The sequence below is a fragment of the Melospiza melodia genome, chromosome 2 (genome assembly GCF_035770615.1).
Source record: "Melospiza melodia melodia isolate bMelMel2 chromosome 2, bMelMel2.pri, whole genome shotgun sequence".
In the NCBI taxonomy this organism is placed as follows: domain Eukaryota; kingdom Metazoa; phylum Chordata; class Aves; order Passeriformes; family Passerellidae; genus Melospiza; species Melospiza melodia.
The window spans coordinates 113,775,975-113,801,550 of record NC_086195.1 but is presented as its reverse complement, the minus strand read 5'-3'; the positions used below and the strand labels follow the sequence as shown (position 1 = coordinate 113,801,550).

The 25,576-nt window shown below is 35.4% G+C and overlaps 1 protein-coding gene across 1 annotated transcript in view; it reads right to left on the bottom strand.

The window, feature by feature from the left end:
* The window catches only part of ITGBL1 (integrin subunit beta like 1), a 123,732-nt gene that overhangs the window by 48,382 nt on the left and 49,774 nt on the right, over positions 1–25,576 (bottom strand). Inside the window, exons 3-7 of the mRNA XM_063149616.1 lie at positions 20,944–21,090; positions 19,107–19,229; positions 17,256–17,396; positions 14,438–14,578; positions 9,971–10,117 (exon numbers count right to left, since the gene is read on the bottom strand). Of these exons, the coding sequence (XP_063005686.1) occupies positions 9,971–10,117; positions 14,438–14,578; positions 17,256–17,396; positions 19,107–19,229; positions 20,944–21,090 (699 nt within the window). The remainder of the gene's footprint in view (positions 1–9,970; positions 10,118–14,437; positions 14,579–17,255; positions 17,397–19,106; positions 19,230–20,943; positions 21,091–25,576) is intronic.

The following is a 25,576-nucleotide window of genomic DNA, read 5'->3' as shown; positions in this document are numbered from 1 at the left end:
TCATGAAACAGATAAGCAAGTAAGCATTGATTAGGTTAGAACCTTGTCAGGTTTAAATCTAGTTAAGAAAAAGGGTGGTGTTTCATTTTTCCCAGAGAATGTTGGACCTCCAAAATTATTCTATCAAGTCCAGACTTCCTTTCCAAAAGCAGATCCTAGAAAAACATGACATGGTATTCACCAACAGTCTGAATGTTTGCAATTCTTAACAGTTTTTAGCTTAAAAATTGATTTTATTTGAATTTTTAGGATCTTTCAGGTATTTTAAGTAAAAATTTTCATAAGCACAAAGTAAGGCAGGAATCAAATTACTCAATCAGCCTAGGAGCCTATTAATCATCTATCATACTTTACAAAAACAATTTTGGATCAGAACTGATCAATTTATTTTACACAAATTGCTGTGTTGAAGGTGCAGAGCAGATAACAGGTTCAGAGTAAACGGTGGATCCTTGACATTGTGTACTGGAAACTCCTTTTTGTCATCTTTTCCTGAAGGCCTCCTAGCTACCACACCAACCTCAGTGCAGAAAGAAATTCAATCTTCATGAGAATAACCACAGTATTTGACAGATGTCTCTTTACTCGTGAATTAAATTGGTCTGGGACAGTTCCCTGGCACTGAGGCCAGCTGGCATGGAAGAAATGGCATCTGTACTATCAAAGCATCTTCCATGAAGGCAGCCTCATCCAGACTGCCTGCTGGGACCAGTCACTATTCCTCATCAATTCCTGACCTGCTATCAGGAATTATTTGGAGAGAATCCTAGCTAGCACAGGGCAAAAGTGGCCCAGTGGCTGCTCTATCAATCCAGCTTTAGACAAGCATGTTTCAGTGCCTTGGGGTGATCCACAGAACTATTTAACTTACTAGTAAAGATGTCACTGCCAAGGCAGCTCAAAACACTCTAAAATGACAAGTATTCAGGAAAAGGACTTTTATCTGCATATCAACAGCAGAGGTTCCTTGCTCCAGCAGACTTCTATTACCTTTATTTATACTGTAGTAAGACATCACATTTGGGGTAAATAATTTGGTAAATTACAATGATTCATAGAACCCAAATGCAGGCATCTAAAGGTTAGCCTGATAATAATTCTTTTCAGGACAGTAGGATAAATTATGAATTATGACAATTAATATTGTAGTAACACAGAAATATAGAAGAAATGGGAAAATAATTTCTGATTTAGAAATACAATCATTCCACCAAAATCAAAGGCTGAAGTATCATATTTTTATGTCTAGTTAAATTTAAGATGAACCTCACCCCGAACATTCTTCTGTGTTTGCAATAGCTAGCATCTATTTACCATGATGACTTGACTCTGTTGTGCACACACAAGTGCATTTCCAAATGCGAGTTGACTCATGCACTAATATTTCAATATACATACATTTCTTATGGTGATGAGTAAATATTTTGGACAATACAAACAATCTCAGTTTTTGCTGCATCGTACAACTTCATGACTTTGCAGGAGATATTTGTTCTAGTGAACAAGCTGTGAGTGAAATCTAATCAGCTCTTGCATAAGCACATGCACACATCTCAATTGCTTCTTTTTTCCAGCAGAGATTCTTTTGGAATATCTCCTCTTACTGTGATTTAACTAAGAACACTTGATATACCAAAGTCAAGAGAGAAGGTACTTAAAGGTACTTCCATTTTAAATAGCTATGTCACTTGCACAAATGCAAAATTAACTAGCATCTATGTCTCATGTTGTATGCATTACAAAAGCATTCATTCTTAAAATTACCCTTGCACATTGCAATGAATAATTTTTTCGTCAGTGTGAATGATTCCCGTATCTCTGAAAGTACTCAAGACATTCATAAACCCTGACTTCTGGTCAGACATCACTTTCTGAAGTGAACAAAAATAGGATGACAATTTGGAGCACCAAAAATCTAAGCTACTTTAAAAATTATTATAAATTTTAATTTGTTATATCTTCACTGACTGGAATGCATAGCTTACATTCTACCTCCTTAAAATCAGTTTATTGTATAAAAAGCAAATGTATTTCATGTATGTTATTCATCCTTCAGCAGAAACAAAAGAAACTTCAAATCTCTGACTGTCAGGATTTAGTGCTTAAGAGCATGCAGTTTCTCTGTCCAGCCTTGACAATAATATATTTGTTTTCTTGGCTCTTACAAGCATATACCATCCATCAGAGGCCTTGATGTGTTGTGTGTCTATCTGCAGCTCACTATCTAATCAAATGAAAGAGACAGAGCAGAATGTAGATTTAGAGGAAGTCTAGCATAAATGAGTGTCAGTCCAGTCTTTGATTAGGTAATAGCAATTATGATAATTACAGCAATCCTCTACTGGAAAACATTCTAAAATTGCCAGCCTGTAGCAAAGTGTAGCACTTACAAGAATCCACTTATTTCTGAACATTTTAATCCTAACCATGTTCTTTCAGTTGTAAACAGCATAATTTGGCTTGTTAATTTAAGATAGTGATCTACTACAAATATTAATATATAGGTAAATATATATTAATATATAGGTGAATTCTTCTAAAATATAGTAATCATCTACATTTATAAATCCCACTAGAATACAAATAGAAGAAGCACTAAAAATTTAACCCGAATTCACACACAGTATTAGGCAAAACTATTATTTCTCACACACTGTTTTTCTGGATAACAATTTCAATATTGAGAGTTTTGTATTATACAAGAAATAGGTAAATATTATTAAATAAATAGGTGAATATGATTTCCCCCCCTCGGTTTGCAATCTGCATTATGTTCCCCACTCTGCTAAAGAAATCAAGTTCAATTTGAAAAAAACGGGTGCCTCAAAAAAAAAGGCCAACTACGTCAAAGATTCACTAACAACTATTGAATAATGACTTTTAGAGTAGCAAATGAGAGTCAGTCCAATTGAAATGGGGAAATAAAGGTAAAGAAAATTAATCAAGACTGGGATATGGAAGACACTATGCACAGCAGATAGGCTGTCAGAAAGGCAGTCCTGGCCTTCAAGGTCTCTCACAGACGTCTTCATTCAAAGATGTCATTTCACAGATGAAAGAGGTCCTTGTTGGAGAAAGAACTATGATCAAGAGAACAAGAATGAGGAAGACATCACACACAAGAAGAAGTTTGCAAAGTGTCCAGAGGTGGTAGCATTTCAGAGGCACTGACTGAGAAAATAAGAGATATTTTTCATATTGTCAGTGGTCAGTGCTTACAGCCATCAGAAAAACACTTGAGCAGTTAAGTCTGCTATTTTATAGATTTTTTTGTCATTTCTACCCTAACCATTCTTACCCTTCAGATTAACCTTACCTAAACAAGTGCTTCCAAACAAATTCCAATAGGCATATGGTTGGAAAAAAACCCATGTAAACTGGGTTCTGATTAGCAAGGCCTCCAACCTTGAGGCTTTCTCCAGCTCTAAGACTGCAAAGCTTCTTTTAAATCTTTTCTTGATCAGGTGGTCTGTAGCAGACACCTACCACACTCATAATAAGTAATTACATATTAATATGTCACAGATGAATAATCAGATATATCATATGTAAATAATTGATCTGGCCTCCTGAATATTCCATTTAAACATCAGAATTTTTTTTGTCCTCTACTGCCTCATTTACTGGTGAGAATCAAATTAAATACATTTTAATGAAAACACGCTATATTGAAAAAGAGCATGCTAAATTAATGTTGGTGAGCTGGCATCTGTGGTTGTTACACTACCAGCCACTGATGCCATGGTTTAAAGATTCCTTTTTTATACTGGTCTTTTACCCCATAGCCTTTATTCCTAAGTATTATCCTAAACCAGATAAATTATCAATTCTTTACTGCTTCTCAAAATTCTTACCATGGAAACAAGTGAGAAAATTCAGAACAGTAAAAAATTCTATTATTACAGAATTACCACACATTTGTAATATCACCTGCATCTCAGAGACAGACACCTTTCAATACACCCTGCTTCTTCCAGAACAGATTAAGAAAGCGTCTATGCAGACACAAAGTACTTCAGGAACCATTTTTTTACTACTGAATTACAAGCACTGCCAGTAAGTGTTCACCAAAAAAATTAAATGTTCTTCCTTTAGTTCCTCTGTCCCTACTTGATGTCTCCCAAAAATACAACAGTATAAGGTAAAAACAACAGCAAGGAGTGCTATAGATGGGTCACAAATAAGTACCTTTCTCTACAGAGAAAAACTGAAGTGATGAGCTCCTGAGCACTTTCTGATTAAAAAAAAAAAAAAAAAGGGGAAAAAAAATTAAAATTTGGAAGCTTTCCTAACAAAGACAGCTTCCAGAAGATCCTCCTTCAATTTAGAGAGAAAGGCTCAAACAGAGCCTGAATCAGAGAAGCTGTTTAAAATCAGTGATCTAAACTATTGATATACAAATGTAAAAGGAGTGGGATCCAACTATTTATTTCTATTTTTTCCTTAGACTTCAACAGACAACAAGTGGAGTGCAAAGTGCCAGTCCAGCATATAAGAGTATTCCAAATTGTATGACAAATGCTGTTACACCAGCTCATTCAGCATTAAAGTAATAGCACAGCAAGAGTGCCTCTCTGCTTGAAGCACACAGATGTAGAAGAGCTCGATCTCAAAGTTGATGAGATGAAAGCTAGAGATGTGACACATGACTTGAATTTGTGTTCTGTTCTTGTTACTCCAGCTAATAATGCTACTTGCTGCCAGGCTGTCGACTATAGTGCTTTAATTAAGACCTCCTTCAGAATGCAGGGGTCATGCAAAATGAATGGAAACAGCATGCCAAATTCAGAGATGATGTACATTAGAGTAATTTACACTTCAATTAAACAGCACAATTTGCATAATAAGGGGCTGCAGTAAAGAGCTAGTAGCAGGGGTAGTAACCTAGATTTTACCTTAGGATTGTTTACACTTTTCTGCTCTGACCCCATCCTGTCATGTAGAAAGTACAGTGAATTATTCAAATAGCAACTTCCACTATCATCTCTCCTTACTGAGTCAATAAGCCATAAGCTTCAGAAGCAATGTTTTTTCTGCAAGTGTCTAATAGAAACAGGAAATTTCTTTTGTTTATCAATTTTGGCAATGTCATACTAGAGGGAGACCCCAAAGTCCTTAACTAATAACTGCACTTAGAACAAAAGAACCAGAACTGTAACATTATAGAACTATACTCAATGAGGTTCCAGTGGTAAAGGGGCAGAACAAGTTCTCATGATGTGACACATGCCACCACCAGCAGCCTTTCTACCCTTTTAAGGCATCATACCCAGCTGTAGGGACTTCCCTGTTGTAGAGATGAAAAGATCAGGTTTCCACATTACAGTTTGTATATATTTTAAAATCTTGAATATATATTGAATGATGTCATTCAAAGGTTTATATGAAGCTATAGCAGTTAATGATCCAGCCCAAAATTATTCACAAGCTGAGAATTTGTCATCTTTTCCATGAGCCATATAAGACTTCACAAAGGTTAGAAGACAGTTGTAGAGTTATACCTGGTTTTAGGCAGCTATTTAGCACATTATATTTATCTAGATTCCATCCACTCTCATCACTGCACAGATAGGATTATCGCATGTGGGTTTCTTTTTCCTTCTGTTTATATTCTCCTTTTTGCATCAACTGGAATCTACCACAGTTGATACAACAATTTGTATGCAATGAGATGTTTGAGAGCAGCACAAACTGTGTATCATACAAAAAGACACAGGAGATGCTCCAGAAAAGGATTAATTCTTTGCAGCAAGCACTGGCCAATGGCTCTGCTCTGTGGAGTCATCACTGACCTTTGCTTTCAGACTTCAGGAGAGGGTATCTAGCATTACAGAACACAAGGGACTGAGTCACTGTCTTAGCTCACCACAAAGAATCTTTAAGAATGTATTGAACACTGTTGCTCTTCCACTAAGATAATTTTAAATAATTATTTAAAATTATATAATTTTAAATAATAATAATTTTAAATAGAGAAAATATCTAATAATTTTAAATAGAGAAAAAAGGACAAAGGTATTGCTGTTGGTAAACTTTCAAAATTATAGACAATTTTTGAATGAATGATTTAGTATTTTGAAAATGGGGCTTAGGAGTCTTTTCAAGAACAATAGAAATCTTTTATGTAAAGAATCAAAAAATCCCTTCATTTTCAGTTAGCCCATGCTAGAGCATAAGTGTAAGGAGGAATTTCACCAATAAAGAAATAGTTTCATTTTCTCCATGTGACAAATAAATAAAAGAAATTTTAGAGAAGATATTTAAATGCTAAAATACCAATAAGAATATTTTTCAGTTATCTGGCTTTGTAAATCTGCCATGGAATGGCTGCATTCACCAAGGGTAAGTGAGGAAAACAAGATTATTTTTTTTAAAAAACCCTCTCATCTATTATTCTCAAAACCTACTCTTTTTATTTTCAATTCTCTTCCTAAAGGCTTTTTTATTAAAACTATTTTTAAATCTGCTTTGTACCTGAAGGGAAAACTCAAGTGAGTGATGTGCATTTTAAAGAGAAAATGGTTTGTCTTTTCCCTTAATCCTGACAAAAATATAGTGCCTCTTTATTTCAAACCATAATGATTTCTTGGTATGTCTTTTCCTTTATGTCTGACACTGGTCTTTATGTACAGTGTGTTCTTAAAAGTAACAGATTTCACTGTGAAAAAAGTGAAAGTTTTACATCTAAGCTAAAAGTCACGGAGCAAGTTAAAAAAAAAAAAGCAACACTCTTGAGAATAAGAGTATAAGAAGGAATTCTTCACTTTATATGAATGATGATGCCTAGAATCACTCCTCACCCTCAAAAGACTTTTGCAGGGAAAGTAATTTTTGGAAAGTACTTAATAGGTTTTTATTCCCAAAATTTTCTTGTAATCTTCTCTCACGTAATACATAGTCTCGTACATGATATAGACAACCTGATTGATGTAATAAAGAGAATTTATAATTGCCCTGCCTTTACAACACCATTTCAGCATGTAGACATTTCCCTTTGCTACTCAGCATGTCAATAGAAGCTTTCTCTCTCCTTCACCCACTGGAGCAGCTAAGAAATATAAGACTACAGTGTAATACTTTTCTGGCAGCCTCTCTAATATCCCCACATGCTGAGCAGCACCCATGAAACTGCTTGCTATTCTTGTGAGTGGGGAAAATCGGGAAGGGAATTACAGTCTGAAAACAAAGGTCGTTTCATCGACCCTCAGAAGAGCAAAATATAGAGTGAGAAATCATAATTTATTGCATTTTATAGAAAATGATTACCTAATTGTGTTCCTCCTAACCTCTTTTCAGTTCTCTATAATTTTTAATACAACTTTTACATACTCCTGATACATTAAATGTTACAAACCCCCACTTTCTTTCCCTGTTCTTTCTTTTCTATACCTTTTTTTCTCTTGCTGAGATACATGACTGATAGTTAAGGGAATATGGGATTCTCAAAATCTGGGTGGGATGTGCCAATTCTCTTAGCTCCCATTGCTATAAACAACAAAAGTATTTAAATCTAAAAACAAAAGGTACAGATGAACAGAAAACATTCTTTAAGGAAACTATACATGGCAAAATCATAAAGTCATGCACCTGCATCTCTGAGAATTCTGTTGTGTACTCTATTCCATACAGGAACTGCCTTACCAAAAAATCCCACTAAATAAGGACATTAAGTACTCAACTACTTTGGCAGTACAGTGGATTACTGACCTGGGCAAGGATAACTGTTGTTGTAGCATCATTTTCAAAGGGAAAAGACAAAAATCTCCTTTTCCTTTTCAGACTCTCCTCATCACACAATCCTCTCTAAGGACATCAGAAAAATTGGGGATATTTTTACAATTCTATGGCGTTTCCCACTCCTGAAGACTTGAAATCAATTGTGCTTGATTGGAAAACCTTATTTTGATTCATTTGCTTGTATCACACTTCTTCCCATGACAGGTAGTGGGATTTCCAAATGGCACCAAATTTAACTATGCAAGTCCAATGACAATTTTTCATAGGAACTAACCCCTACTTCAGCAGTTCAGAAATGTTCTTACACTTTTCTTTTATTCAAAGTATCATGGAAAAAAGGGAAATTCAAGGAGTCCAGGGTAAAAAAAATACACTGTCTAGTAAAACAAAGATGAGTAGACCAAAACATCTTCCCAATGTCTTAAACGAAATTGTTCATAGAACTAAAACAAGATACTGCTTTCCATTTTTAAATGGAAGTTTTCATGGGGAATTTTTTTTTCAAGTCTGGAATTGCAGAATGACTTGTTCCTTCAACACAGCAGCTGTCTATCATATTATGTCCACCATCTGCATATGAGCCTTTTGCACTCCTTGAACACCTTAGTTATCTCTTCTTGTTTGGAAGTCAAAGTTCATTGAAAGCCACTATCAATTAAGCCTTTTTTTCCTATAGACACTGCTTTTGAAAATTTTGACCAACAGGTCACTCAAATTATTTCACCTGAAAATTACCTATTTCACTGCCAGGATCTCAAGAGCAGAACACTGCCAGCATCATTAGGTGTTTATGCAGAAGGCCAAAAGGGTAGAATTGTCGTCATTAATGTTAAAATCTTTACATTTACTCTTATTATACTTAATTTTAAAAATTCAATATCATATATTTATTCAAATTAAACTTGTTTTTATGATTTTTGTTCTTCCTCTGTCTTCACAGAGGACAATGCAACTAAATCATAGAAGTGACACCAAGCTCTCAAGATACACAACTTTTCGGGAAGCAGATGAAAGAAGAGACATTCAACATCCATAAGACAAGAAAAAAAATGATCCAGTATTAAAAAAATAAAAAAAATAAATCAAAAGTCAATGCTCCTTTCTTTTAGTTATCATTCCTGCAAGCATGAAAAATAAAATGCAGTTAATTCTCTACAGATGCCCATTCTCCAACTAACTTATTGCAAAAAAGTCTCTTGTAAAATTTTAGCAGGAAAAGAGAGAGACAATTAACTGGAAAACTGCAGCTTAGTTAAGAAAAGAGCAAGCAACTGTCTGTTAATACATAGTTCTTTTAAGATACTCCTAATGCTACATTTAGGAAGTAAATGAGCTGCTATACAATTACAGGGTGAAAATAGTGCAATTATCACAGAGATAACTTGGGTGAACAGCCTACAATTTCTGACTATGTTAGATAGTATTAGTGAAAGAATAAATCACAAATGAACTGACATTAAGGGTCAAATGCAGTAATTCAAGAGAAGCTTTAGGCCTTTCCCAGAAAATACATAAATTCATAACAACTTCAATTACCAGTTCTGGAAATATTCTGTCTTATATTTACTTTTCTCTCTTCTCTCCGCAGAAAACCACATTTCACACAGTGACAGAGGAAAATTAGCAGGTCCTTTTCCTTCTGAGAAAAATTGCTTGCAATGTATCTTTTATGTGTGTGCATGACTTAGTGTATATTTTTAGTCAAAGCTCTTGAAAAGGCTACAGTGTCACAAAGAAATGCTTTCAAATGAAAAGCCAACAGCCAACTAGCAAACTGTGCTGAAGCACGACTGTATTTTATAGAAGTCAGTCCTGCGCTTAATGGGAGTTTGTTAGTCAGAGTAAATCCAAACAGTCTTTATCACAATGGTGCCACGACATTTTACACAGGCTGATAATCTCATGCTGCTTTTGTCAAAAAATGTGCAGACTAAATCCATATTTTTAATGTATCGTTATTAAAGACTTAACTATGGCAATTTTCAAAGCACCCTTGAAAACCTCCAAAATAAATGTTAAGACATGTGAAATAAAACGCAAAGCAGGAAAAATAGGTGACCTCTGTATTCTTCTCCTCCCTCCTCCTAAATCACAAGTTATACAGGTGTGATTCATGAACAGTAAGCTAAGAAGGCACACATTTTTCATTACTAGTAATGCTGGGCATATATAAAAATTCCTTTAATGGAAGTACATTTAAAGGGCATGAAAATTCTTCCAGAAATGTGCTTACCTCTTCCAGAGCAAGGTAAATTGGAATTTCCTTGACATTTCTTAGCACTTTCTTCAACTGACATTGGACACGAATGTGGATGTTCACACTTTTTCCCAGTCCATCCTTCTTTACAGTCACATCTTCCACAATTACACTGTCCATGACCTTTATAATGAATACAATTCAAGATTAACCTCCATTCTGATGAGGTATAAAAAACTCTTAATTGGATGAACTTTATCACAGTTGGGGCTTCATTCAGTAATGAGACTAGCAAAAAATACAACCAATCCATTATACCTACTTTTGTTTCTGAAAATAGCACTGTCTACCATTCCATTTGAGCCATATTCCCCTTTCTGTTTTTTTTTCTTAAGGGATGTTTAGCCACTCAGCACATGATCTAATGCAAAAGGGTGGAATAGAGATTAAAAATACACATTTTACCACCATTTGGAAATGTGGAATGTCATAAGGCAATATTTAATTTACTTTTATGCTGTTTTCTACCATGGTTGCAGCATATTCCCTAAGAAATATATCAATACCATCCTTTATCTACTTGCAATCAACATGATCCACTAGAGACAACAATTGTCTCATAAATTCCAAGCCTCAAACCAGTGTCTGCTACTAAATAGTGAAAAATAATAAAGTTTTGAAATATTGGCCATTCTCATTTCAGTAGGACAATTAAATGTGTTGTTTGGTATCTTACAGCATGTCTGAGACTATTCCCTGCACATATATTTCCTTCATATAAAAGCAAACATATGGAATTTTTCTTGAGCTTTTCCCAAGAAAAACTAAAAAAAAAAGATAATTGTCGTTCTATCTCTTTATGCTCTTTGCAAAAAGCATTGAGATTCTGGCAATGCAAAATGTTCCTAAGAAAAGTCTGAGAATCAGCAAAAAAATATTCCTTGTCATAAAATCAAATATCTATTTTCATGAGCTCAGACAGCAGTTTAGATCTCTCACAATTTTCACACAGTCATCATTCATTGGACACAGGACCAAAGCATTGCTCCAATGTCCATTTTTCTATCCATGTTCTTCTTGAAAACCATAGTAACAGAGGTTTATATCTCTTTTTAACCATATTTGCCCTTTAGTACCAATTTATAAAGCATATTTGTTTATTAGCTCACAAGGAGAAAATGGGAGGAATCAGTCATTCTAGGAGTCATCAGATTACTTCCCAAAATGCAAGTCTTATTAATTGCACAAAATAACTTTTCTTTACATTAGTTGTTTTCCGTGAAAAGCATTACAGGCTTCCTCTGGTTTAGAGGATGAGTTAAGATTAGAATACAAGGAAGAAATTCTTTACTGTGGGGATGGTGAGGCTCTGGAACAAGCTACCTAGAGAAGCTGTGGATGCCCACCCCTGGAAATATTCAAGGGATGCCTGGATGGGGATTTGAGGAACCCAGTCTACTGGAGGGTGTCCCTGCAGAGAAGGAGTCCCTGGCAGTGGTTGAAACCAGATGATTTTTAAGGTTTCTTCCAACACAAACCATTCTCTGATCCCATAATTCTTTCCTTTGCTTTCATGTGTACCTGCTGACAGGTTATGAATTGGATTTATGATCCCTGACCCAGAGAGATACTTATGGGAGGATTAGGTACTTTGATACAATAGTTTCTTTGTTAAAGCCACAGCAAAGGAACTAATGAAATGTGTGACCAGACAAATTTTCTTAATGGAAGCATGTTTTCTTTCTGTATCAATTCATAGGAGTTATTATCTCTTTAAATGAAGATGATCACTTTAATGTCAAGAAGACTTCTGAAAGACAATAATTCAGGAACATTCTGAATGGCACTTGAGGTGTTAAAATAAGGCATCCAGTAGTCAGTATGATATACTGTGAAATAAAGTCACCTCAAGCCATATGAAGCTTCTGCAGGGAGCTGCCCTCATGTGATGTTAAATCCTCACATCAGGGCTGTCAATTCCTGTTATTTTATTTTATTGAATAAACATAGAATTTAATTCAGTCACAGTGAAGCTCTTTACACGAAAACAGGATTTCCTATAATTTCTCCATGCTACTCAGGACAAAGTGGTTCCCTGTCTCTACCTATTAGATAGACAGAACAAGACAAGAAAATTTTGTATAATCTCTTTTTGATGAAGGTTTTAAGAGAGATGGATTATTTCCCCTAATCTAACTAATCACTCTTGGATTCATCCCAAATCAATTTACAAATAATTGTAAGAAACAATGAGGTTATTTTTCAGATACACCTAATGTATGTACACTTCGTGCAATAAATATTTATTACATATAAGCAATTAAAACATCTGTCCCACTGCAATTCCTCTACTAAATCTTTGATTTAATCGCAGATTCTGCCTGACTACCACAATAAAACAAAATTAAAACTTATGAATCTTTTCTATTTCTGAAACAGGACGAAACAGCAGGACTAGAAGATATTGTTAACACTGCTTCATGTGCAAATGGATTTTTTTGCAAATCTATTTTAGGAAAGTATACTTGTATACTTGTATACTCCAATATGTTTTAGAAAACCCTAATTTAGCTAAGACTAAATTAGGGTTTTCTAAAACATAATGGAAAGGAAATGGATAAAAATAATTAGTACTAAAATTTGATGAGGAGACGGAAAAACAAAATCATACTAGAGTTTTAGTCACTTCAAGAAAGCCATATGAGTCCTTACTTTCATATCTAAGTTTTCTTCATTTACAGTTATATCTGTGTAAAAAAGACCAATGTACCAGTCCTTACTCCAATGCCAAATGGCAAAGTCTTCCCCCAATCTCATTTGTAACTGTCTGTACTTCCTTACCCTCTGCTTCCTTACAACCATTACCATGCTGGGCAGCAGCAGCTGCAAAGGCAATATTGTCCAGGAAAGGGGAGTTCAAGCATGACTTTTTTAGTTTCACAGCATTAGTTGTAGATGACAAGGTTTGATTTAATTTAATTAGGTTTGAAACCCTTGTGTTCACCATTAACTACAGAATGCATTTACCTCGTTGATTTGTAGCTTTGCATTCCTTAGCTGATGCTGATATTTTGATCAGTCCCTGTGTGCTAAAATCCCTGACAGCAACACAGTGATACATTCAAAAACTGACAACCTACTCAATCTTCCTGCGGCTCTCATGACTTTGTGACTGCACACAGCTCTACATCATTCCAGTCTATTCATTAAATAAACCCTTAAATAAACATATAGTATCTGCAAGTGGTTGAACAGTAACTAGTAAATTAAGTCACTGAAGGTTTTTGGAAAAGCTTCTTTTCCCCCCATTTTATTAGCTAGTGATTTCCTAAATTTATTAAAAACAAAACAAAACAATCACAAAAAAAAAAAAAAAACCCCACACAAAAAAAGCCCCACAACTGTTGTGAAACTTTTCACTTTTTAAACAGGCCAAGAAAAGGCTAAATATTTTATGTATCACGCTGGTTTCAGCTTTCTTTCTCTTTTACAGACAACTCCAATCATCTTTCTGTGGGACACATCTCACTCTAGGAATAGGATGAAATTATACCACATCATTATTGTCCTTGATGTGACTGCATTCTTCCTGTTATTAATTAGGCCAGACCAGATTTCTACAGGATGCATTGAAGCTGACAACCTCCAATCTGTAAAGTCCCTTTGAAATCACATCCATTTGCTTTTGCAGAATTCCTGTGTGTACAAATTGCATGCTGTGTGTTGAACAAAGTCCTTCTCTCCTGCCTGGTATTAGTATCATTATTAGTATCCACAGAAAATTGCATGCAAGGTCTCTCTCAGAATCTCAGCCTTTGTTAGCTGATACATGGAACATCTAAACAGCAAACCCATGGTTGGATGGATGGATGGCTGGACGGATGTAAACTGTTTTGAATATAATGCTCTTAAGTCCAAGTAGAAGAAAAAGGAAGATGGATGTGTCTAAGATGTACAGTCTGGGCTACAGCTACAGAATTGCAGCTGGGCCACATATTCAGATTTTTCAAGTATTGATGCTCTACTTGGTCTCATGTCAATTTGTATTCTCAGGGGACTGTTTTTCACTGACTCATTTATTTACTCTTCCTTGAATTTCTTCTTCTTGATTATCATCTATCTCTCTGTCATACAAAATGAAATAACAAACACAGTCTGATCTGATGAACTTTCAAACTCAAATTTTCCCAAAAAAGGATACACCTATATTTTAAATTTTCAACCATTATCCAATTCATGTTAGGTTACACTGAACACAAGGATATTAGAAGAAACTAAAAGATTCTTCCTAAAATAATCTAATTTTTACAGAATTTTGTTACAAGGCATGGAAAAAAATACATTATTATGTCTTTAATTTAAAAAGCCCCCTCCTGCTCCCCAAGCTTGGTATATTTTAAAATAGGAAAATGAGAGTTGGAGCACTAGGGAAGAGGAAGATCAGACCAGTTGGAAGGTATTTTGTAAAACTACATCTAAGTCCCCTTTACACACAAACCTTACCTGAACAGAAGTCATCAGAATATCTATCATACACTGCTTTGCAGTTTCTTTCATCACACTCACAAGTATCTCCATGAATATCACCCCAGTCACCAGTTGGGTCCACATCATGGCATGTACATTCCCCACATACACATGTGCCTAAAAATGTAAAAAAAAAAAAATACAATAAAAAAAAAAAGGCAGAGATAGAAGATTAACTGTGCAATTTAGAGTACCAGCACTTTGATTACAGGAATTTACACTTGTGAATTTTCAGCGCTCACAGAAATGCAATTTCAAAGCTGCAAGTGATAATCTTGAGTGTGTGCTCATCTTCTATAATTTGAAACCTTCTATGGTTATTTAGTAGCAATACTTTAAACAAAAAAATTGGCTTCCTCTTCATGTTTCTTTTTTGCTGTCGAGCCTTGCTAGGAGTCAACAAGAAATGTAGCTCACAGAACAGTTGTACATCTTTGACATCAACAGTAATTTGCCCTGTCAGTAATGACAATAAAAATCAATTCTGTTTAAACGACTTGGGCTTGGGCACAAGGGATAATTAATGGTTGTTAAAGCATAAACATTTAAACTACAAGAGAATCCAAATTAACACAGCTGAAAATGTCTAGGAAGTCATTCTTTACCTAAGAAGAACAGCAGCACAGATCTACATGAAAGAATACTCCTCCACTTTCCCAAGTCAATAGTCAGGGCCACACCCTGTTGCTTACAATAAGAAGAAATGTGAATAACAGAAAACTAATTTGCATGTTTTACTAATATGCAGAGAATATGAACCCTACTTATTTAGGAAAATCTTAGCAAAAACCCTCAATCAACAACAACAACTTTCCTTATTCAGAAATCCAAATATGCTTTAGGGCAACACACTCACTGCATTTTTTGAGATGCTAACAGGCTCATAAAAACAGCCTGACCTTACTGAATGCATGCAGTTCATTTCTTGCAGGGTGGCTTCACCTTCTGCTACTCTGCCAACACATTTGTCATTGCATTTAGGTTACTCTAAACAATATAATGTGTTTGAGGACAACAGGACAGGATGACTAAACAGTACACTTAGATATGGGCATGTTCTCTAATAAAAGGAGAAGGTTCACACAACCCAGCATGCATGACTTGAGCAGAAAGAGCTACAGCCCTATATAACGCTAAGAACCCTGAGACAGCCCTCAAGAAACTTGTGCCTAATTTTTTATACTTTCACAATTTAGTGGCATTACTAAAGAAGAGAAAAACCATCCAATCAACCAACCAAACCAGGAAATGCCTCTGGAGAGTGATTAATCCTCCCAGAAACAACTTCAAATTAATTTAGATCAGCTGTCCTGGATGTCAGAATGCAGAACATAATCTCATCAAAGTTTAAAAATCTAAATTTTTACATGTGGTCTAAACTGTTTGGCTAGTAGTGCAGGGGAAAAGATAAAAACATCTTAGCACTGAAGGAGGGTGGGTAGCAAGGTTAGCCTCAATATTTGATTTTTAGAAGGCTCAAGACTGGCAAGATGAACTGTACTTATATCACAAGATGTATAAACACAGAAAACTGGGTAAGTAGGACTAAATGGAGCAGAAATACTTTGCTGGAAAGCAACTTCACATTGTCAGAAGCCTACAAAACTCTTATGAAGATAAAATCACAACTAAATGAGAGGCTAAAGGTATGAAAGTATCACACAAATGTACCTTTGCATTGGAGGTTGCAGCTACTCAGAGCATCAGCTATGCTATTCACATAATTTCTCCTAATGCAATGCCAGTTTAAAGAAATAATCACACATTAAAATTTCAAATTTGATTAAAAGCTTGCTTTGACGAGAAATTCTTTGCCAAGAAATTACTTTCTCAGTGCAAAGAAAGCAACTGATATGATGACACTTTGATACCTATTATTTCCAGAACTACACGAAAATTTTATGCTGAAGTCTCGAGACTAAATGAACCTACATGATCTCTGTATTTCAGCCAAACTTTCAATTTGAGCCTAATTACAAGAAGAGAGGTTTCTAAATGCTCTCAGGATGATTGGATGTTCACAATACAGCAGGTTTTGCCAGCAGAGATGCTTTTAAGAGAAGTATCTATGTGACTCTTGCTTATGTACTACTATAATTATTCTGGTTTATTGCCAAAAGAACATGCTATTTTTTTAACTCCTTGGTCACAGCAGCTAGTGCAAAGCAACCTTATTTTGTGTGGTTTTTTTTTCCCAAAATGGCAAAATTAGACAGAAGTATAAATTAAAATTCAAATTCCAAAACTGTGTGCAGATAAAACCTTATGTAGTTACAAAAACTGCGTGAAGTCCATACATTCCACAGCATTGTTACTGAACACTTCACAGGTGTTTTTTTAATTGTAGCAGAAATTAAATGCTTTGTGTTTTCACTTTCCCCATTCCATTGTGGGTCTTAAGTCTTCTTTAAGAGTGAATTGACATACAGTTCTGTGACCTTACAGCACCAATCTGTTTAAAATCAAAGATCTGGTAATATTTATTTTGCAAGGCAGGTCTCTTACCAAAACAAATATGCACTAAATAACAAATTATCCTGCTCAGTGTTATTACAAAAATAAAGAATGAGAACAACTTGAGTTTACTTAATCAAGAAGTAGATGTGAATATGTGTAAGTTTATACCTAAAGACAGGTAACTACCCAGTTGGAAGTGTATATCCAGAGCTGAAATAGGTGAGAACAAGTAGAAACTCTCAGCAAACACAATCTATGTCCCACTGTACAGAATGCATAGAGTGAAATAAAAGCCAACTATATAAACATCTCTAGAAGGTCCATGCAAATGACACACCTCTGTTGCTGCAGATTTTGCCATCTGGGGATGTGCATCTCTTCTTGATCTCCCAGGGGGTGATGTCACACTGGAATTCACATTTATCTCCATGCCAACCAGCCTCACAGTAACAGTTTCCACAGTAACACTTTCCATGGCCTTAAGCCAAAACAAATTTTGTACAGTGAGAAAGAGGCAAGTTTTTAAAAGGCATTAACAATTTCACTGTTTTGATCTTTTCTTTTAAAAACTTTTACCGCTAGAATAGAAACAATTTATAGTCCATGTATGAATACATAAAATCAGACAAAAGATATCTAAACTGCACTTTTCCCCACTATTTTAGAGCCAGTTTTCCTTTAACCATAGATTAAATCTAATCAATAAACACTAACTGACAACATAATTTTTATACTTTTAGTTTATTTTTTTTTACTTTATGGACAAATTTTAAGACCGTAATAATTAAAATTTAAGTACAGCTTTACACATCAAGGTAGGACACATACTTGGCATGTCTAATAACACATTATGTGTTCTTGACTCCTCAACTAGTTGCAGTAAAGACATCTTGATTTATTACACACCAACATGTTGTATATAGCTTCCCTTCTTCTTCCCCTCTGTCAAGAAGATTTTTGAACATGGCTAAACCAGTTCATTAAGGAAAATTATTTTCAAAATTAATCTTTCAGATGTTCATTTAACAATACATACATATCCCAAAAAAGATGACTGCATCATTCAAGTCTGGGTGAAACCAGCTCCAGAATATTTTCATCTGCTAAGGTGTGCCCGTGTGCCATGTGCTTCACAGCATAAAGCTTTTAAATTAAGTAGTTGCAATTCTTACTAATCTAAAAGCTCCCGAATCTGGACTTCAGAGGACCATTCTGTATACTCTCATTTAAAATCCCTACTTAATCCTAGGATTAAAAAAAAAAAAGTTCTTTTTGCCTTCAAAGGCCCAAATAGAATTTATTTTGTTGTCTGTGGAAGGAAAAGACAGAGAAAGATTTGCCACAAGTACTCTCTCTCTTCAGACACACACACACATGCACAGGAAGCACTACCACCAGATATGAATAGCCTAGGAGCAGACTGGAACACTCTTGTGGGCATATGGACACAATCTGCACATGTGTAGCTTGAGCAATGTTTGTAGCACCTTCCAGCTCAAAGACAAGCCTCCTTCTCAACACAGGCAACAGCATTATAATGCCATAAATGGTGTGTATTGCACAATACTTGACTGCAGGTTCCTGACTTATAATGACATGAAAGAACAGTTTGAATTTTGGTTGCTTTTCTGTCTATCAGCAGAGTTAATTTCATCTTATTTTTATGCCTTTCCTATCACAGATGAAATTCATTATTCATTCCTTTCTCTTCTTATCTTCCTGATTCTGAGTTATCATCCTACATTTATTCCTGATATTTTTAATTTTTGCTTCCTTGACAAAATTCCTAATAATCTATGTTCTGGTTTGTTTTTTGGGGTTTTTTTTCTATATGTTCTCCATTCTGCTCTCTCTTATCTGTGTCACAAAGCATTCACATTCTTCATATATATTCTACTGAAGACAGACACACTAAGCTATGAATTACCTTAGTGATTTATCTTGTACAATTCTCTTTGCAGTTCTTCCAAAAAGAGGAGAATGTCACAGGATTTATTCGTTCTTTAACCTTATGGTTCGCTCATTTTTACATCTGAAATTTGCACTTAGAATTTGCAGTGTGAAGTCTTGCAAATAGAGGTACTTTTATTTTAAGCCATAAATTCAGTAAAGATATTTTGTAGAACCATGCAGTTAAATAATAGCCTGTATTAATCATCACTTTTCTTGCGCTCATTAAGATACATACCTGTACAAATCTCTCCTGTTTCATCATCAATGCATTCTCTGTCATCACATTCACAAAATTTGCCATATACCAGTCCATTTTCTTCTGAGTTAGCACATTGGCACCTGCCACACTGACATGTGCCTGTAAACATTTAAGAGACATTGCCCAATGACTGCAGATTATAGAAACTATGAGTTTCATTAGTGTGTCAGAGATGGCACATATTTTATTTCTGAGAAGGCTGAAATCTAAAGATCGTCCACACAAATAAAGACAGACAGAAATTATCCATATCAACAAAAAGCCTAATCTTAGCTGTGTTTCTAAGCCTAATCTTAGCTGTGATAGAGCATTCAAGTGCCGTTGAAGTGTAAAGCTGTTTTTTTCACAGTGTAAACCACACACAAAAAAACCCCAAAACCAAACAAGCAAAAAAAACCCACCAAAAAACTTTCTGACATAATGAAAAGCCAGAGCACTCAGGCAATGCAGCAAAAGATGCAAATGGATTTGTAAACAGATCTCTCTTGTATCACGCCTCATCATGTCACAAACTTGCTCCCAGACTTCAATGACAGTGTTAGTAGCAGATCAAAAAGCAATCCCAGCAATACAAAATACAGCCCATCAAAGTTAGCCAAACTCCCTAGTCAGTCTCATTGAATTCCTGTCCTGTTTAGTACCAGCAAAAGCAAAACCATTTATTCTTCTCATGATGCCACAAACACTTCCCCCTTAGCTGCTTAGAGTGGCTGTTATGTTCATTTTCCTGTGAAGACTGGGGCCACTTCTAACCAAGGAAAGAAAGAGGCTCTTTTTTAAGAAGTTTGACTAAGTACAGTGAGATATACTTATTTTTGAAAGTCAGTTTCTCATTTAGCTATCTCTCATGGCTCTCTCAATAGCAAGTTTCATACATCTGTTGTTAGACTTTAAGTGTATCATTTACTCAGTGTGCTGTATGCTAATAGTTTTATGTTAAACTGTTTTCTTACCCTGTTCTACCTTCTAACAAGTCCCACAAATACTTGGGATTTTTTGCTCATGTCAGCAACTAACTTGTGAGAAATTTACTCATATGAAAATGTGTGGATTCCAACAGAAATTAAAGACCAGCAATGGTGAGCAAAAGTGGCATTCTTAAAACATTTTTCCACTTGGAGGTCAATGTAATGGAAAAACCAGAAGGCAATTTCTGGTCTCAAAACTTAATTGGTAGAAAATGCCCTTTAAAATAGTACCATTCTTCAATAAAGTCTTCTAAAATGCCATTTGGTTTTCCTCTGAATTTTTTTTTTCAAGGAAAAGACCTTTTTAAGTTAGGATGCTTATAAAACTAAACAATTAGAGTATAGAGTGTTACCAAATCAGAGTAGTGAAGATGGAAATGTTCCTTTAAATGATTCAATGCATCTTCTACCACTGATTTTAATAATCACATGTACAATTCAAAAGTGTCTCAAAAAATTGCACAGCTTATTAATGTCCAGGAAAAAATATTTGCAAATGCCAATTCTGGGTTCTGTAAACACAAACACTTGATAGAAGTTACATCACTTCCAGTGTTAATGCCATTGCAACAACATTCTGATGAGGAAAATAAATTGCACAGTTGTAGTTGCATCAACTCACAACAGCTGTGGATAAATCACAGTACTATAGTAGGTGTTCCTAATCAGTGTACATTATATGCACAGAAATAAGCCCATGGGAAAATTAAACATTTTAGTACACCTACAGTTTCTCTGGGTCTCATGGAACATACTATACAAAATTACTAGTTAGAAATGACAGTGATTCTCAAGATAACACCGGGAGAGCACTAAGGTATCAAAAGCAACAAAAGACATCTTACCTGCACCAGAACAGATGATATCTTGAGAATTCTTGCACATTTCATTGCTTTTCTTCCTTGTAAGATTGCAAGTAGTTGAATACTGACAAGCTTCACCGTACCAGCCTTCATCACATTTGCACTTCCCACAGTCACACTTTCCATGGCCTAGCAAAGGAAGGAAACAGTGTGTCAAGACCCTTCTTTCCTCATTCAGAAAGTGGTATTTTCTTATCCAGCTTTTAAAATAGATTCCATCAATTACATCTTTAAATGAACATGACTAACAGATTAACTTAACAGAGTTCATAGGCATTTAAAAATAGCAGGGAGACAGCCAGCAGCACATGGCTCCACCAAGGGCAAGGCCTGCCTGACCAACTTGCGCCATTCTATGATGGAATGACTACATCAGCGGACAAGGGAAGAGCCACAGATATCATTTATCTGAACTTCTGTAGAGCATTAGACACAGTTGCCCACAACATCCTTCTCTAAACTGGAGAGAGATGGATTTGATGGGTGAGGTGTTAGGTGCACAAGGACTTGGTCGGGGGTCACACTGAGAGTCCTGGAGGACACCACTGACAGGGGGAGTCCGAGTCCCTCAGGGATCTGTACTGTGACCAGTGTTATTGATTGTCTTCCTAAAGACACAGACAAAGGGATCAAGTGCATCCTCTGCAAATTTGGAGATGTCACCAAGCTGAGTGGGGCAGCTGACACCTCTGAAGGATGTGATGCCATCCAGAGGGACATGGACAGGCTCAAGAAGAAGGTCCCTTGGAATCTCATGTGTATTAACAAGATCAAATGCAAGGTGCTGCACCTGGGCTGGGGCAACCCCCAGTATCAACACAGGCTGGGGAATGAACAGACCAGGAGCAGCCCTGCCCAGAAGGACTTGGGGGCACTGGTGGATGAGAGGCTGGACAATTTTCTCTATTTATGTTACATACAAAGTATCATTTTTTACACTAACTTCCAGGAGCAAACTTTCAGTACTTCATTCTGTAGCATTCCTATACAATTTTAGGTAGTAAATGTGAAAACAATTGCATCTCTTTCAAAACAGAATTACATTTTAAAATACATATCTTTTAAATATATATCCGATTTACATAATATTCCCATCCTATCAATGCATCTTAAAACCAGAATCTAATTGCAGTCTATTTTAAATACATCTATTCCCCTGGTTAGAGTCAACTGCCTGAAAAATACAAGCCCAGTCTGCTGCCAGTAAGAAGGAGTTTAAATAATTATTATAAATGACAGTTTTAATTAGAAAAAAATTATTTTGTTGCTCAAGAAAACTTTGCTTGCCTTCCAACATGGTTCTAAGACAAGATACAGTTCAATAGCTGCAAAAAACATAAAGCAAAAACATAAGAGAACATGTTAGTTATTTTTTCAAAACATAAGTTGCCATCTTAAAAATTGCTGAATAACTCTCCATTGGTAAAGTAAAAGGAAAAAGAGGACATAAAATACAGAATAAAACCTACTCTAGTGACTACTCTGCTTCAATGACAGACAACAGCATAAAGCCAATCTAGAAAGTGGTGGTAAATCCTAGGGTAGCTTACAAAAATGTAAAGGAAAAACATATCAATTTTCCTTCCTTTGAAGGATTGCTTGTCACTATGACTTTGCATTCTCTATGTTAGCCACTATTGTGATTTAACAGTTTGATGCCTGCTGGTGAAGAAAAAATATTCTAATAAAAGTAGGACTCATTTTCCCATTCCCATGTCTAAATGACAGAGTAAGGCAGAAACCACTCTGTATCAATTATTACCAATGGTCCAGCAGCACTAACCTCTCTCAGTTAGAGATGCCCTAATCTAACGCATGATGCATGAAGGAAATTAATAATTTCACTTAAAATGCAAAACAGTCTGTTGAAACAAAATTAATAAAATATTCTCATGAAAGAGGTTATGCAGAGGAGTTATTTAACCAGAAAACACCAAAGACCAAAATTAATAAAATTTTGAGATTTAATGGAAGATCATTTGCACGCAACTGAAAGAAACTGTCAGGAATCTAACTAGCATGAATTTGTAAGATTGCACACATGATTTTCACCTTTACCATCCCTTAAAATATATTAATTTTGCCATTTGGATTTTTTTTAATTGCAAAGCAATGGCAATATTCTGCACAAAAATCAGGTTGAAGGACTATATTGAAGTGTAGAAGGCTATAACTCCCTGCCATAACTTGTATATCTCACTGCATTTTCCCTGACACATGGATAATGCAATTGATCTGCAAGTCAGTTTGACATACGAATTCCCTTCTTGCTTATTTCCCACACCCACATGTTCCAATATTACTGCCTTCCTCAAGACAAAAATAATGATGTGATGAAGTATAAACCAAGTATGCGATAAACTGTAAGAAAATTAGAAAAAGCACAGAAGTTAACTACTGGGTAAGAGAAAAAAACCTTTTCTTTAAGAGAGGTTTTTGTAGGATCCCATTTGTTGTGTATAAATTTCTGCATTATTTAGAAAGCATATAATTTTATGAAATAGTAAATAAGGAGTGGCTATCACTATGAAAGCTGTGAGGTGAGATTGCAATTTCCAAAAAAAAAAAATTTAGCAATAAAAGGTAGACCCAGTTATTTGAGGATGTGACAAAGAAGATGAGAAAAGTGAAGTATCCGACCTCACTAAATAGCTGGTCAAGAAAGCTGAATCTCAAAGTGATGACACATTCATTCAATTTTTTAAAAAATTACTGCAGCACAAATAAATGCTAAACAGAAATCAGAACTCTACTAAAAATCATCACCAACACATCAACAAAAAAAGAAAAAAAAAAAAAAGGACAACTCAAGAAAATGCAATAATTCCTTTAAGAAAAAGACTGTCTGAAGACTGTGAAAAACTTGCAGTTTCAAACATTGAGAGAAACATTTTATAACAAAGGGCTCCATTTCTAACTAGATGAGCAGTCACCTCAGAGGATATCTGGAATATGCAGAAGGCTTTTAGGGTGTAATATAAAATTAATATGTGAGGAAAACTGTCAGATGTCAGAAAATATATGAAGAAAGTGAGAACAGAAAATGTTAGGCAAGGTCAGATCTTGCAAAATTCCAAGTACTAAAATGTACTTTCATCATCCAAATAAAAAGAAAATAAGAAAAAAGAGTGGCTTCGCCAAGCAGAAAAAACCAGTTAAGAATTAAAGACAATTTACAGGCAGTCCAAAACAAAAGTAATACGGGGATGTTGACTACCAGTAGCAAATGCAGTGTGGCTAATGACATGCTCTCTGGAAATGAAAATTACTCATCCAAGATGAGAAGAAAACAAAGACATAAAACTATTTTTAAGGAAGTGTCTGGATAAAGAGGGCAATACTCCATATCCTCCATTTGAGAGTACTTAAAATACTTGTACATGAAAGGGCAGTTCAGCAACAAAGACTATTAATGAACCTATCAGGCTGGCAATCAAGGGTCTGAAAAATTAAACCTAACTTTTATTTCTTTTAAGCAAAATAAGTGCATATGATCCAGACAACATTAAAAAAAGCCTATTACCTCCTGAGCTGTGCCAGGATTTGAAATAAACTATGAAGTATTGCATAGCTACGGACACTGAAGTAATGAAAATGGAATATAATGAATAACAGCTTTACCCCAAAATAGACTAGCATTATGCCAAAATAACCTGGCACATCTTTTTTGAGATAATGAATATTCTAAGAAAAGGAACATAGGAAATCCATGTGATAGGATCATATGTGTTGGACACAATGCCTCCCATGAAAGGAAAAAATATTCTGGAAAAAAAGCTCTAGAAATGCCAAAGAATCACAACACAGTTTAAAGGAAGGAAACAACTTTAGCACAAAAAGGCATATTACTGGAATAGAAGATGTCTAGCTAAGTTTCAAATAATGTTTTTGGAACTCTGTGTGTTTTACTGATACTGATAAAGAAATTCAGATAATACAAACAACATTTGGCAATAACAAGCCTGTAAATGCTCACTAAAGAGGTGAAGAGGTAAGATCATACAAAAATAACTGGACTGACAACCTGAAGGACCAAAATAGTAAAAGTGGATTGAAACTGGAAATAGAGGCACAGAATTATACACTAGGGGCAAGGAAATGACGCCACAGTCTAATACCACCCCAGCTGGAAGCAGCAAGAAGAATGTGACTGCATGTTGACATCAGCTCTGGAAACATGGTGTGACTAAGCCTTCAGCTGACAAGTGTCTGAGATGTACCCATTGGGGATATATCACTAGGGACAGGAAGTGGTAACAAATCTGCATTTGAAATTATTCACACAATGCATAGGATGTGGTCCTGAGCCCAGTTTATCCTTGAAAACTGCAATTAGGTCTCTAAACTTTGGAAGACTAAGTCAAGTTCTCCAGGGAAAACATCTGCAGAATTTTTGTCACTTGCAAAGTTACAATTGGCTGGGAATTAAAATATCTGAGCAGAAAGATGGTAATTTAAACCATAAACATTTGGCTCTGATCACATACTTTTCTGCTTAGACCCTTGACCTCAACCTAAGTGCCTTCTAAAATATTTTTCTACTATATATATGCATGCCTACAGGTCCAAGAGCAAAGACACAAAGGTAAAATCTCTGATAAAAAGTTCTGAATGT